General features: G+C 39.4%; 1 protein-coding gene across 5 annotated transcripts in view; it reads left to right on the top strand.

Annotated features, from left to right (window-relative positions):
- The window catches only part of CACNB2 (calcium voltage-gated channel auxiliary subunit beta 2), a 287,947-nt gene that overhangs the window by 246,177 nt on the left and 27,532 nt on the right, over positions 1-14,238 (top strand). For all 5 annotated transcript variants that reach the window (XM_006159733.3, XM_006159732.3, XM_006159734.3 and 2 more), the window contains exons 7-8: positions 2,427-2,507; positions 2,975-3,033. In XM_006159733.3, coding sequence (XP_006159795.1) covers positions 2,427-2,507; positions 2,975-3,033 — 140 coding nt within the window. The remainder of the gene's footprint in view (positions 1-2,426; positions 2,508-2,974; positions 3,034-14,238) is intronic.

Below are 14,238 nucleotides of genomic sequence, written 5' to 3'. Positions count from 1 at the left end.
GGTCCTGTCTTCTCATCACAGCCATGACTGGCAGTATCCTTAGAAAGTCAACACTGCAGAGTTACTCAGTGTTTCACAGAACAAGAACGTGAACTAGAGTTGTATTAGTCAAAGTCATTTTTGGAAATTTCCTTACGCTTGAATTCCACTACTTCAAAAATGTTTATGACAGTATTTACATTAAACCATTCAAACAAAATAGGATGAACAAGGAAGGACAGCTAAAAACAATTGTGTCATTATCAATATGGCACCAAGTACCAATATTCCATCAAATAAGGTAATTTCTGTAGCTACCTTATTGATTAAGAAGCTGATTGATTACCTGCATGGGTAATCAATGCTAGCTGGAAGGCACAGATCAAAGGAACCCAAGTCCCATCAAATATTGGGCTATTTAATACTTAACAACTTAAAGAACTATCTCTTGGTAGCTGTTATAAAATGCATGCAATTCCCATGCCTAATTACAGTGGTGGAAAAGGTGTTATATTGCAGAGTTCTAAGAAGGTGGCTTCTAAACATTTTCAGTATGATCCCAGATGGTATTACGTCATCATTTAATAAATATGCTTATGATGCCTTCGGCACTGGTATTCATTCTTCTTATGTTATCAGTCGTGTGGTAAACTTCAGTGTGGCATTCAGGAACAAAACGGTCCTGAGATTGAGCAATAAGACGGTTTTCCACGTTTTAGGTTGCTTTTAGAGTGGTGCTTGTGTGGCCTTCGTGCTGTCACTGTATTATGTTTGTCTCGTTTTTATTTTTCTGTTCATAAATGTATTCTACCTTTTGCTATGTCGATGAAAGTTAACTCTGAATGCTCGGTAAAATTCGAAGCCGGAATATTTGACAGCACAGTCACAGTTGTGTTTGTTCTCCCCTCTGTATATCGTCTGTGACTGCTGGTAAATTTAATTCTCTTCGTAAGCAGCATAAATTCAAAGGAAGCCAGAAAGTTCATTAATGAGAAATCTTAAACAACAATAAAATGTCCTAGAGTGATAGACTGATACAAAAATTCCATTTATATTTGCACATCTATTTATCAAATTCTTAAAATGGACTTAAAAAACATTTTCATTTGTTGAATGTGATTCAGACATTCCTGAATACAGCAAGAGTCAGATAAAAATGACTTGCTTATTCTATGTTAATAGTGTTTGAGGACAACATACCTATCTTTTGCCTTTTAAAAGAGTCATTTTGAAGCCAATATTTTCTGGTATCAGGAAACTGATTTTAGTATAACACAACAAATGAGTTTTTAATCTAGTTTTTTCGGAAATTTTTTATTTTAATCATTTTAATTGAAACAATTAAGCTGAAGTTTCAGTAGTTTTAGAAGTTGCTACAAAATTTAGCTCCTCTTTTTTTTTTTTTCAGAGGTTTTTGCTATAGGACACGTGCACTCACCAGAGAGACAGAGAGACAGAAAACAAGAAATCACCCCCCAGGGGGGATGGCCACAGGGCACGCATGCACACGTGCATGCCTGGCGTGAGTTTAAGCCACCAAGTCTGGACTCGAACAGCGGTCAGCTACATGGGAGTTCATGGGAGCGTGACGCAGCCATTACGCTAACTGCTGGTCCCGCTCCTCTTCTAAAAAAGAAATAAATTGCTCCAGAAAGACACAAATTAGTTATGTAACAGGTATACTACTTAAACTGTTTCTGAGAAACATAGTAGATATGTAAGCATTGAGGCCATGGAAGCATGGTGGAATATACTGTTACACATTAACCACCTTTGCTCTAAAGACATGAGCCTTTTATTTTAATTTTTTAGGTACTGAGATATACAAACCAAGAAAAAAACCCAACATCATAATCACTGAACCGTGAGCAGGGATCATATTACTGTTGACTAGAGGAAGCAGGCCAAACTCACAATTAAGTAGAATGTTTCAAGTATTCAGTAGTGACAGTTTTACAGTGTTGTGAAATTAGGTTTTATGCAGGTAAGACAAACATGTAAGATGCAAAGATAATGAAATCTTTCCTCCATAATTATCCGTGTTAGGTCTGATTATGTAAATGCTTCAGAAAGTGCAAATGCACCTGAAAAGCAATTATTAACTTTCAGTCCAGCCTGAAGCACCTCTTCTGCATGAGGCATGCTTCTGTTTGTTTTACCAAGTAGTTTTCACTCAAAAGCAGCATCTTCTGCTTTAGATTAATATGCCAGTAGCATTTCTTGAGAAGAGTAGGAAAACCATAGACAATTCAGTTACTTGAAAACCTTAGGAAAAGTAAACCTGCTCAGCTTTGGGTTTACTTAGAAAAGAGGCAAGGACAAAGAAAAATTAAATGTCTGAAAAAGTAGTGCCTTGTATTATGGAGTCCAGCAAAAACATTTTATACATGACCTACTTCAGTTCCGCCTGCCTGTGAAACGCCTGAAAGCCTCTCCTCTCTCTGCAGACAGAGCACACGCCTCCATATGATGTGGTACCTTCCATGCGACCAGTGGTCCTAGTGGGGCCTTCTCTGAAGGGGTACGAGGTGAGTAGCCGTCCTCTGTAGTGTATTGGACCTTCTCACGTTGAACCGCCTTGCTGCTCCTCCTCTCTTTCCCTTGACTCTAGATTTTAGACTTTGAAGAGCTCCTAGCAGCAAAGCTAGCTGTTTTTCAAGCCATGGTCTACATTGCTTACCCATTTCTTCTGTTTGGCTTCCCTGCCTATTGCTAGCTACCATTTAGCTATTCCAGAAAATAGTCCCAAATCGAGAGTAACTGAAACCACTCGTGCTGTAATTTATTGTCACTAAAACATCAAGATAAGGTCAGGGAACTTTGTCTTCTTCATTGTCATTGTATCAGAACTCAAAAAGAAAAATGTAGCAACCTTCCTGTGCCACTTTTTCCAAATGGGAGGCCTAGGTTTCGAAGCATTTCTAAAAGAGTAAAATTATTTTGTCATAGTAATATTTTTTTACTGTACCTTTATTTACTGCTTGCTCAATTACAGGTCACAGATATGATGCAGAAAGCACTGTTTGATTTTTTAAAACACAGATTCGAAGGGCGGTAAGTATTTCAGGATCCTGGATTTTGTGGACTTTGTCTTGAAGGTGATAAAACTCTGGTGGGACAGGCATGTAATTCTAAGAGTAAACTATCCTCTGATATCTATTATGGTGACAGAATATAAGTTTCATTCAATTCAATTTCATTCACTAAACGTTGGTCCTACATGGTTTGCACATCCTAGACCCTTGAGAACGTAGTTTCTGTACATTGGCCACCAGTCTCATCCTCAGTTCACAACCAGCCAAATCCTTGTTGCTGCCCAGCCTTCACACCAAATACCCCTTTCTATTCCCTTTTCAGATCTTCTAGAAGAGTTTGTACTGTCTTCGCATATGACCCCCCCGCCATGGTCTAACCTTCCACATCCTCCCTTACTTAGAACATTTCTCTCTTACTACTTTCAGCCTTGTTTGTTCTGCTCCTGCCACACTTCCTTCCTTCCTGTTGTGTGAGTATTCCAGATAGACCCAGGCCAACCTCAAGACCTTTGTGTTTTCCTTTTCTAGGAGCACTTCTCCCTCAGATACTCCCTTTGACATATGCATACACATCTGCACACATACAAACATTCTCTCTTGCCCTTCCCTTACGTTTTTCTGAGTGTTCTTTTATGTAATTTATTTATGATTTTGGTTGTTGGTAATTTCCTCACAACTAGAACAAACTCTATGAGGAAAGGATTTTTAATAGTTGTGACTGTTGTATTCTCAGTGCCTAGAATGGTACTCAGTATGAACAAGGAATGTGGATTAATGTCTGCTGCATACTCTCCAGTAGAGCAATGCAGAGATGTTGAAGCCACTGTCTCTTCCTATAAAGAGCTCATGTGTAAACCTCAAAATGATACCTCTAACAGTAAAATAGAAAAAAAAAAAAAAAGGAAAAATTGGCCCATGTATGTACAAGGTATAGGTAGCATAAAGGGAGGAGTGATTAACACCAACTTAGGGATGTCTACATCCAGGAAGGCTTTTGAATGGTACATAAGATTACACCATGTGAATTATGAGCAGGAGAAGGATCTATCCAGCAGAGGATCCGAAGTGTGTAAAGCCATCAAAGTATGACATGACACTGTATCTTAGGCAAGCCACCTAGAGGTCTTTAGGAACCTGGACAGGTATGACTTGTAACAAAGTTGGAGGACATATCTAATATGTCATGGCAATGAGCTTGCATTCAAACCTTTACCTCTTCTCCCCTCCCCATGATCCTTTAACTTGCCTCAATAAATACTGTATTTATTGAGCATATTCTACAAAAAGGTCCTCTCAACGAAGGTTTCGGGAACAGTAAAATGGTTCAATGTAAGAAACATAGATGGTTTCATCAATAGGAATAACGCCAAGAAAGATGTATTTGTACACCAGACTGCCGTAAAGAATAACCCCCGGCAGTACCTTGGCAGGGTAGGAGATGGAGATACAGTGGAGTCTGATGTTGTTGAACGAGAAAAGGGCCCGGAGGCAGCAGCTGTTATAGGCCCTGGTGGAGTTCCAGTTCAAGGCAGTAAACATGCAGCAGATTGTAACCATTATAGCTATCCACGTTGTAGTTCTCCACGCAATTACCAGCAGAATGACCAGAATAGTGAGAGTGGGGAAAAGAACAAGGGATACAGAGCGTTCCTGAAGGCCAGGCCCAACAACGCTGGCCCCACCACAGGTGAAGATCCCCACCCCTCCCTAACTGCATGCGGAACCCTAGGGGCATTGACCACAATATTCCAACACCGTGCAGGGAGAAGTGATGGAAGGTGCTGACAACCAGGGTGCAGGAGAACAAGGTAGACCAGGGAAGCAGAGTATGTATCGGAGTTACAGACCACAATTCGCAGGGGCCCTCCTTGCCAAAGACACCCAGAGAGGGGGGCAGTGCAGAGGATAAGGAAAATCAAGGTGAGACCCAAGGGCAGCAGCCACCTCAACGTCGGTACTGCCACAACTTCATTTGCGGATGCAGATGCCCAGAGAACCCTAACCTTTGACTACTATGTGTCCAGGTATAAAAGGTTTAAGATCTTAGGTTTAGATCTTTGATCCATTTTTTTTTTCTTTTTTTTGGAGAGATTTTCACTGTAGGGCGCGTGCGCTCGCCAGACAGACAGAGAGAGACATAGAGACAGAAAGCGAGAAATCACCCCCCAGGGGGGATGGCCACGCCGCAATCCCTTCTCCTCCATTCTCCTCTCGGGATCTTGGGCACGCATGCACACGCGCCCGGCGTGAGTTTTAAGCCACCAGGTCCGGGACACGAACCGCGGTCGACTACGTGGAAGTCCAGCGACATAGCCATTACACTAACTGCTGGTTCCCGATCTTTGATCCATTTTGATTTGATTTTTGTCAATAGTGAGAGATAGGGTTCCAGTTCTATCTTTTTGCAGGTGGATACCCAGGTTTTCCACCACCATTTGCTCAAGAAGTTATCAGATAATCAGTGGATGCTACAGTTAAGGTTAATCCAACTCCTGATAAAAGTCTAAAATGGAAACTTCAAGGTTTGAAATAAGGGTAAAATATAGGAGACTGGGAAACACACAGGCATAGTGTCTGTTTCTTTATGTTTAATAAGACAGATTTGGAACCTCTCTTTTTCACATTCCTTTCCTTCCCACATCCTAACCAAGTACAATAGATAGTATCTATCATTTTTTGTTTTCTACTAGATCTCTTAATGTGGTGTTTTCTTTGTAGACTACACATACTCTTAGAACAATATTTAATTTATATCAAATTTTGGCAGGGAAGAAAAGTAAAGAGGGAAACTTTTGTAACAGGACACATGCTGTTAGTAAGTGATCCAGCAAAAGACCGAAAGGGACATAAAGAGGAAACTAGAGACTATGTGTCCAGGCATAAAAGGACTTGTAATCAAAGTCTGGCTAAACAAATGCTCCAGTTAGATTGTAAATCTATATATAGAGATTTAATTTATATGTATCTATGTATTTTTACATATATAGATTTAAAATATATATTTATATATAAATATATTTTTAAATATATATTATATAATATATACATACATGTATTTCATATATAAATATATTTTAAATCTATAATATATTTTATATTATGCATAATATACATGCATATATAATAGATATATTTTATAATATATCATATATGCATACATAATAGATATTATATATTATATGTATAAATATATTTTATGTATGTATGTATATGTTATATAGAAGTGGTAAGTCAGGAAATTCCATCCCTTTCCCTATCTGTATATATGTATATATGTATATAGTATATGCATGCATACATATTATATATTTTATACTATATATGTGTATGTATGTGTATATTATATGTATATACTTGTATGTATGTATGTATTTCTTGCCATAGAGCACATGTACTTGCTGGAGAGAGAGAGACACACAGAGGCAGAGAGAGGGAAAGTGAGAAATCACTCCCCGGGGGAATGGCTGCACCACAATCCTTTCTCCTTCATTCTCCTCTTCAGATTTTGGGCACGCACACACATACAGCCATGTGATTTTTCATGCTGCCAGGTCCGGACTCAAACTTTGATCAGCCATGTGGGAGATCCAGTGCTTCAACCACGCCACTTGATGGCCCTTGTAATTAGATGTTCTTTAAATTTTTAGTAGAATTATGAAATATGTTTTAGTTTGTGCCAGGAAATACAAGCTTGCCCCAAGGCTATGAGGCATTGGCCAGGTATAAAAGGCATACCTCTAATCAACTGCATTTAACTTTTATTTCTTCATTTTTGACTCTGTCATTTATCATAATTTGGAACTGTCTATGTGATCATGCACACTTCAAAATTATATTAGGATGGGCGTTATACGTTCCACGCTTAAACTAGCTCACCCACCTTTCCTAAATGCCAAAGATAGGGAAATGGGATAGAATTTCCTAACTTACCACTTCTATTTAAGCCAGAATAAGTTTTTAATTTGGAAGATAGATTCCAGCCAGCTTGTGTATTTTGGGCCCAAGTTCTAAAGTATCAGCCATCCAGATTGATTTCATTTAAGAAACAAAACATCGGAATGTTTTATCGATCTATTGTTTCCATCCAGAAGTAACTTCCACATGGCTTCATTAATAGACCTGCCTTGGCTCCTCTCGGCTCACAGAGCTGGAGTTCAACATTCTAGGACTGTGCTCACCGATTCAAGGCCCTCAAAGGAAGTAACAGAGTCTAGAAGGTAGATTTTCAAAAGCTATGTAAACTATTTTATCCATGGCAAGATACAGAGTAACTGCATCATTAAATGTCTTTGCCTTTGGATAAACAAGACAACAGTAAAGGGTAGAAACACATCAAAAGGCTTAGGGATGTGCATATACATGACTTTCTAAAACGAAATCCAAAATTACTTATTAATTTTTTTTTTTTTTTTTTGGCCATAGGGCACATGTATTTGCCAGAAAAAGACAGAGAAAGAAAGCAAGAAATCACCTATGGGGACGGGGGGGAATGGCCACACTGCTATCCCTTCTCCTCCATTCTCCTCTAGGGATTTCAGACATGCATGCACACACACCTGGCGTGAATGTTAAGCTGTTTAGGTCTGGGACTCAGACTGTAGTCCACTACATGGGAATCCAGCTACGTAACCATTACGCCATCTGCTGGTCCCAATAATTTTTGTTTTTAATTTAAGCCTTCTGAGGGATAACATATGAAAGGAAGCAGTGATACAAAAGTTCTAGGTAGTTCGAAGTTGTTTTTTGTTCTGAAACTCAGTTTATTCGTGGAAGCCCTACAGAGTTGTCAGGATCACAGTTGCAGTTGTTGAGTAGTGTAAACGCATCAGGTCAAAGAAGACATGATAAATCACTGTCCTCTTTCTGTTGTGTGCAGTGGAGAAACCCATTTAAAATTGGATCCACTCTAACTGACTGTGTCATGTAAACAAAGCAGTCTTCAGATTCACCTTGTAGAACAATGACAGGTAAATTACCCAGGAAATGAGGACAATGAGGAAAGCTACCATCTAGGATAAATTCAGTTTTCTTCCCAAGGGACTGAAAATACCAGCTGTCAGCACCGAAGTGTCTGGAATGCATAATGAATTGCTGTAGGGATATTATCACCATTTCCAGAGTCTTCTCCAAGGGAAATCAATAATCTTGGGAAATACTGTAACACTTTATTTTCTGATGTAGAAAATTTACTTAGACGTGAAACAACTTCTTCTACACTGGTGGTTTGCTGCTCTGACTGTATGTTAGAATTACCTGAATCACTTGAAAAAAAAAAATCTAAGGATGTACATCTTAGCCTTGACTTACTAAAACCAAATCTTTTGGACCAGCATGTGGTATGATGGTTAAGGCGAGTCCTGAACATGGTGACTTGAAAACACCTAGGGGTGTGTGTGTGTGCATGTATGCATTCTCAAAATTCCAAGAAGAGAATGAAGGAGAAGGGATTGTGGTATAGTCACATCCCCCTGGTGGTGGTGGTGGTGGTGGTGGGGTGGGGGGAAACGACGATTCTTCACTTTCCATCACTCTTTGTCTCTCTGTGGCAAGTACGCGTGCCCTATGGCAAAAATATAAAAACAAAAAACAAATCTCCAGGGCAGGACCTGGGCCTATTAATTTTTAAGTTTACATGAAGTGGTGAGTTTTGATATACTGCTAGGATTAAGAAACTTCTTTAAACTGAATTATCCCTAAGAACTTTGCCCTTAAAACATTCCAGGTCAATGTGTTGGCAGAACCACAAGTAATATAATTCCCAAAGTGTACCTAGAGATTTGAAGTAAAAGAGTGGCTTGACTCACTCAACCAACAAAGCTAACCATGGTAGCAGGTCTGTGGAAGCTGGCTGAGCAGTACCACGTGCAGAAATGAAGGCCTAAGCATGTGGGATGAGAAAGATGTGTTGTTTCAGAAAACCCTGTGCTCCTGCTGGATGCGTTCCCTGCAGGCTACATGGAAAGATGCTTCTGAGCAGGTTTTCTTGTTTTGTCACCATTGGAAGATATCATCTAGTGAGTACCAGGACTCCAGAAGGGCACAGCCATCTCTGGTCATCGGCAGTGCTCCGGTACCGCTCAGCTGTAGGAACATAATGCCCGGCACTTCCTGTACTCGCTCTGCCTGCTGCCTGCAATGCTCCTCCCACAATATCCACAGAGCTTGTTCCCTTTGTGTTTTCAGGTTTCTGACCACATGTCACCTTACTTGAGAGGTCTTCTCTAAACACCAAAGGTATACCCTCTATAGTACTCCTATATGCATCCTTGTTAGCCTGCATCTTCTTAATTTAAAAAAAAAAAAAAAAGAAAGAGAAAATTTGCTAGCAAGCTCATGCTCACCAGAGAGAAGCAGGGAGAACAGGAAAGGAGAAAGCCCCGCTGTGTTATGATCATGCCCTTTTCTGTTTCTTCTTCCTGTTCAGATTTTGGGCACATACCTTGCTTATTTCTGAAGCCACTGTGTCTGGGACTCTATCTGCATGTTTAAGAAGCCTTTAACTGAGACCAGTAGTTGGTGTAATGGCTATGTTGCTGGACTCCCATGTAGTCGACCAGGGTTCAAGTCCCAGACCTGGTGGCTTAAACTCATGCTGGGTATGTGTGCATGTGTGCCCAAGATCCCGAGAGGAGAATGGAGGAGAAGGGATTATGGTGTGGCCATCCCCCCTGGGGGGTGATTTCTTGTTTTCTGTCTCTCTGTTTCTCTCTGTCTTTCTGGCGAGTGCACACGCCCTATAGCAAAAAACAAAACAAACAAACAAAAACTTCTCAAAAAAAAAAAGAAGCCTTTATTCCTATATCTCGAAGAATTTCCCTTGTATTTTCCACCAGTAGTTTTATAGTTTGAGGTCTTTGGTTTAGATCTTTGATCTATTTCCAGTTGATTTTTGTTAATGGTGAGAAATAGGGATCCAGTTTCATTTCTCTGCAGGTGGATATCGAGGTTTACCCATGTGGGATCTGGCTGCCTTTACCACGAGAACAAGGAGCTGACCTAACTCTATCATTTTAATGATACTTACCACCTAGCATTAGATATGTGTTTGTCTGCTTCCCTTCGCTATTCATCCCACCACTGGTATTTAAATTCTGTAATTGTACCCCAAACAATGATTGGTACATAGTAGGTACTCAATAAATACCTGTTGTGTGAACAACTCCCTTTGTGGCCACCCAAATGTTGAGCTTTAAGGGAACCCTGTGACATATGTTATAGCTGGAGCTACCCAAATGGATCACCCTACCCTGCTTACACCCATGCCCAGTCAAATCAAAGCTTTCTAAAGTAGTTACTGGGCAGGGATGTTCCACCTGCTGTCTGATTTCACTTGTGAATCCATTGTGAAATCATGCAACTATTTATTTATTTTACATTCATTCACTTTACAACATCATAGCATACAAAATGAGATTTCCCATCCAGAATACACTGTATATTGGCTTAATCAAGGATTTTACCCTACATGTTATCGTCAACAAATAATTTTCCATTTCTTGTTTCTTATATATCTTGCTTCTTCCACCCCCACCTCGATTCCGTACTTCCCACCCTCTGAAAACTATCTTTTAAATTGGTGACTTTAGTGCTTTTTTCTGGCTGTTGCTTTTTAAATGCTAAACAAAATTTATGAAAAGCATTAAAGTATTTATTTTTTTAAGAAAACAGCTGTTCCACTGAGCAATAAAGAAGAATGCATTTTTTAAGAATTATTTATTTTACTTGTTATTATTATTTTTAATTTGACCATAGAGAGACAGAAAAGGAAAGTGAGAAAACAAACCTCCAGGTTCAGAACTTGAACTATGTCAGGCCATGTGTGGGTCCAGCGCTTTAACCACTGCACCACTGCTGGCCTCAAAGAATGAACTTTTGATATAATAACATGGAAGAATCTCAAATCCACTATGCAAAGAGAAAAAGGCTCAGTTGTGAAGGCTACATACCTGGGATACCATTGATAAGAAAGGCAAACTACAGAGATAGGAAATAGCTCCATGTAGGATAGGAGGGTAGAGTGACTACGAAGGGGCAGCACAGAGGAACTGAGTTATAGGGGAGGCATGGAAAGATTTGGTATTTTGATTGCAATGGTGGATATAGAACCCCCTGAACTGGTCCATATTCATGGAACCATACACGAAAACAAATGAATTTTATGATATATAGGTTTAAAAAACTAGTTTTAAAAACAGTCATTCTTGACTGTTTTTGTTTTTGTTTTTGCTATGGGGTGTGTGTATTCACTGGAGAGAGAGAGAGAGACAGAGAGGGAAAGTGAGAAATCACTACCCTCCACCCCCCAGGAAACTGGTCACTCTATAGTCTCTTCTCCTCTCTTCTCTGCTTGGGATTTGGTGACATGCACACACACACACACACACACACACAGTGTCTTTTTCAAACCACAATGTTGGGGACTCATAACGCATAGCTTGCCATGTGGAATCCAGCTGCCCTAACCTTCACATACACTACTGGCCCTCAAAACCCAGTAGTCCACTCTTTGTCAAACTACTTTGAACTGTTTCAGCTATGTCTTTTAGTATTTACTCTTTGCCTCTAAATAAAGTGCTTAGTTTGCTACTTGAATTTTCAGTGTTAGGCATTATCCGTTGATGTTTTCCCATAAGAATATTGAATTCCCATGCATATTCCTCCTCTCTTCCTCATGCCTGCCTATGTCTCATCCTCCAGTCCCCAGCGATTGAAGTTGAGACACTACTGGAGGCATTTTGAATATATCGTGAAGATATTTAGACAGCTGGGGAAGAATTGGAGGGTTGAACTCATGACAAATACTATATAGAAATTGTACAAATAAGTGAAATTATTTCATGGATACCACAATACATAAAAGATAATTACAATATTGACATAGCTCATTTGAATCTTATTTACATAGTTCGAGTAAACAGTAAATAATAGTCAATAGTAAATATGGATTCATTCAAAATTTTGATTTGTCTTCTCAAACCTCTCTGGGATTATTCTGGCCAACTCTAGTCTGAACTGCTGCTGTGCTGTCATTTTGGGGCTCCTTCATTATCAGTATCCCTTTCATCTCTCTTTCTTTTTTTAATTTTTTAAAAAATTTTTTAGATTTTTGCTATAGGGTATGGGTGCACACCAAAGAGACAGACAGAAAGTGAAATTGCATGCATACACACGCACCCAGCCTGAGTTTTAAGCCACCGGGTCCAGAACTCAAACTGCAGTCAACTGTGTGGGAAGTCCAGGAATATAACCATTATGCCTTCTGTTGGTCTCACTTTCATCTTTCTTTTGGTAGATCCCTTGATTTCTTTCAAGGTTTACCCTTTCATTTTAGACAAAGATAGTTTTGGCTAAAAAATATTGGGTCTTTGGGAAAATCATGATACATTTTTCCTTTTTCTATACAAAAACGCGTCACAATTTTTTATTTTAGAGAGAGAGAGAATTTTTGCTATAGGGCATGTGTGTTCACCAGAGAAACAGAAACAGAGACAGAAAGTGAGAAACTCCCCCCTGGGGGATGGCCACGCCACAGTCCCTTCTCCATTCTCCTTTTGCGATTTTGGGCATGCATGCACACATGCATGAGTTTTAAGCCACTGGGTCCAGGACTTGAAACGTAGTTAACTACGTGAGGGTCCAGTGACATAACCACTACACCATCTGCTGATCCCACCTCATGACTTTTCTAATGATCCAATAGTACATATAAATTTTTGAGAGCCCTCAAATATCAAGGAAAAAAAGTTTTTAATCAACCTTTCCATTTAACTTTAAATGGTTAGAAAATTCCGATTGGAATAATTTTCTCAAAATTCCGATTGGAATAATTTTCTCAAAATTCTGAAGATTTTGCTTTTTTTCATTATCTTGGGATTCTGTTGTTGCGGTTAAAAAGTACAAAGCATTCCAGTTGTGTGGGACCAGTTTTTCTTCTGAAAGTTTTTAAGCTTCTTCTGTCTCCAGTGTCATGAAATTTGTATGAATATGTCTTGGTGTGGCTCCTTCAACTACTGTTCTGGACCTTTTCAATGTGGAAAACCAGGCTGTTAGTTCTTGAATTCTTTCTTTAGTTTCTTCTTTGCTTTCTGAATTCTTCTTTTTTTGAACTCCTTACAGAGAATTTGAGTCTCCTGGGTATTTTCCTCATTTTTATTATTTTGCTACTTTTCATCTGTCTTTTTTTTTTTTTTCTATAGGACACATGCTCACTAGAGAGATGGGGTGGTAGGGTGTGAGTTAGCACCTCCAGGGGAGATGGCCACATGTAGTCCCTTTGCCTCCATTCTCCTCTCACGAGTTTGGCCATACACACACATGTGCCCAGTATATTTTTTAAGCTGCTGAGTTCAGAACTTGACTTGTTAGTTAGCCAGGCAGGATTCAGTTGCCTTAACCTCCAGGTCGACCAGCTGCCCCATCTGTCATTTTTATTTTGCTTTATCTCCAAATCTTTCTTTTGAATTTTCTTTCTATTATCAAATTCTTAATTCCCCAACATTCTTTCTCTTAGCTCTTAAATAGAAATTTGGTCTAATTTCATAGATGTAAAGATGTAATCATCTTTTAGCTTTCAAATATGGATATTAATCATGACTGATTTCTGTTTGTTTTGATCTCTTGTGTTAGAGGCTCTTCTAAGATGCCTGGTGAGCTCGCTGTGTTCAACATCAGGAGTGGGGTATTACAGTAATTAATTGGAAGTTCTGTGTTCATAGGTGGAGTTTGTCGACTGCGTGCTTCTCTGTGGGACAGTCTTGTTGTGCTGTTTATATAGAAACCTCCAATAACAATATCTTTAGATCTGCACTCTTTGGCGGTCAGATTCCCAGAGAAGACTCTTCTATTCTGACACTTCAGGGTATAAATACTAGCATGGCTACCAAAATAATAAGATGAGGAAGAAGGCTGGGGCTCAACATTCAGACTCCTTTCTTTTCCTCCTAGTATTCTCTATCCCCACTCTGCCTAGAGTCCCTGGGTCAGAGACCTTCTGTTTTATTGCGTGTTTTTGTTCAGTTTTGTTTTGTTTTCCCTGTAGAAAATAGATCTGTGGTCCTATACCAGGCAGGAAAAGAATTATTACCTGACTACTTCATTTCATAGAGAAGAGTTGGAGGGCCTTCTCTGAAACAGATTTTTTTTAAACCAAAATCTGTTTTTAGTCCCATGGTCACTAATTCAGTTGGTATTCAGAGATACCAATTTTTCTCCACAGCTTTCCCTA

This window comes from Tupaia chinensis, unplaced genomic scaffold (genome assembly GCF_000334495.1).
Source record: "Tupaia chinensis unplaced genomic scaffold, TupChi_1.0 Scaffold000647_1, whole genome shotgun sequence".
NCBI lineage: Eukaryota > Metazoa > Chordata > Mammalia > Scandentia > Tupaiidae > Tupaia > Tupaia belangeri.
Note: the sequence above shows the minus strand (reverse complement) of the source record. Positions and strands in the feature narration are given on the sequence as shown.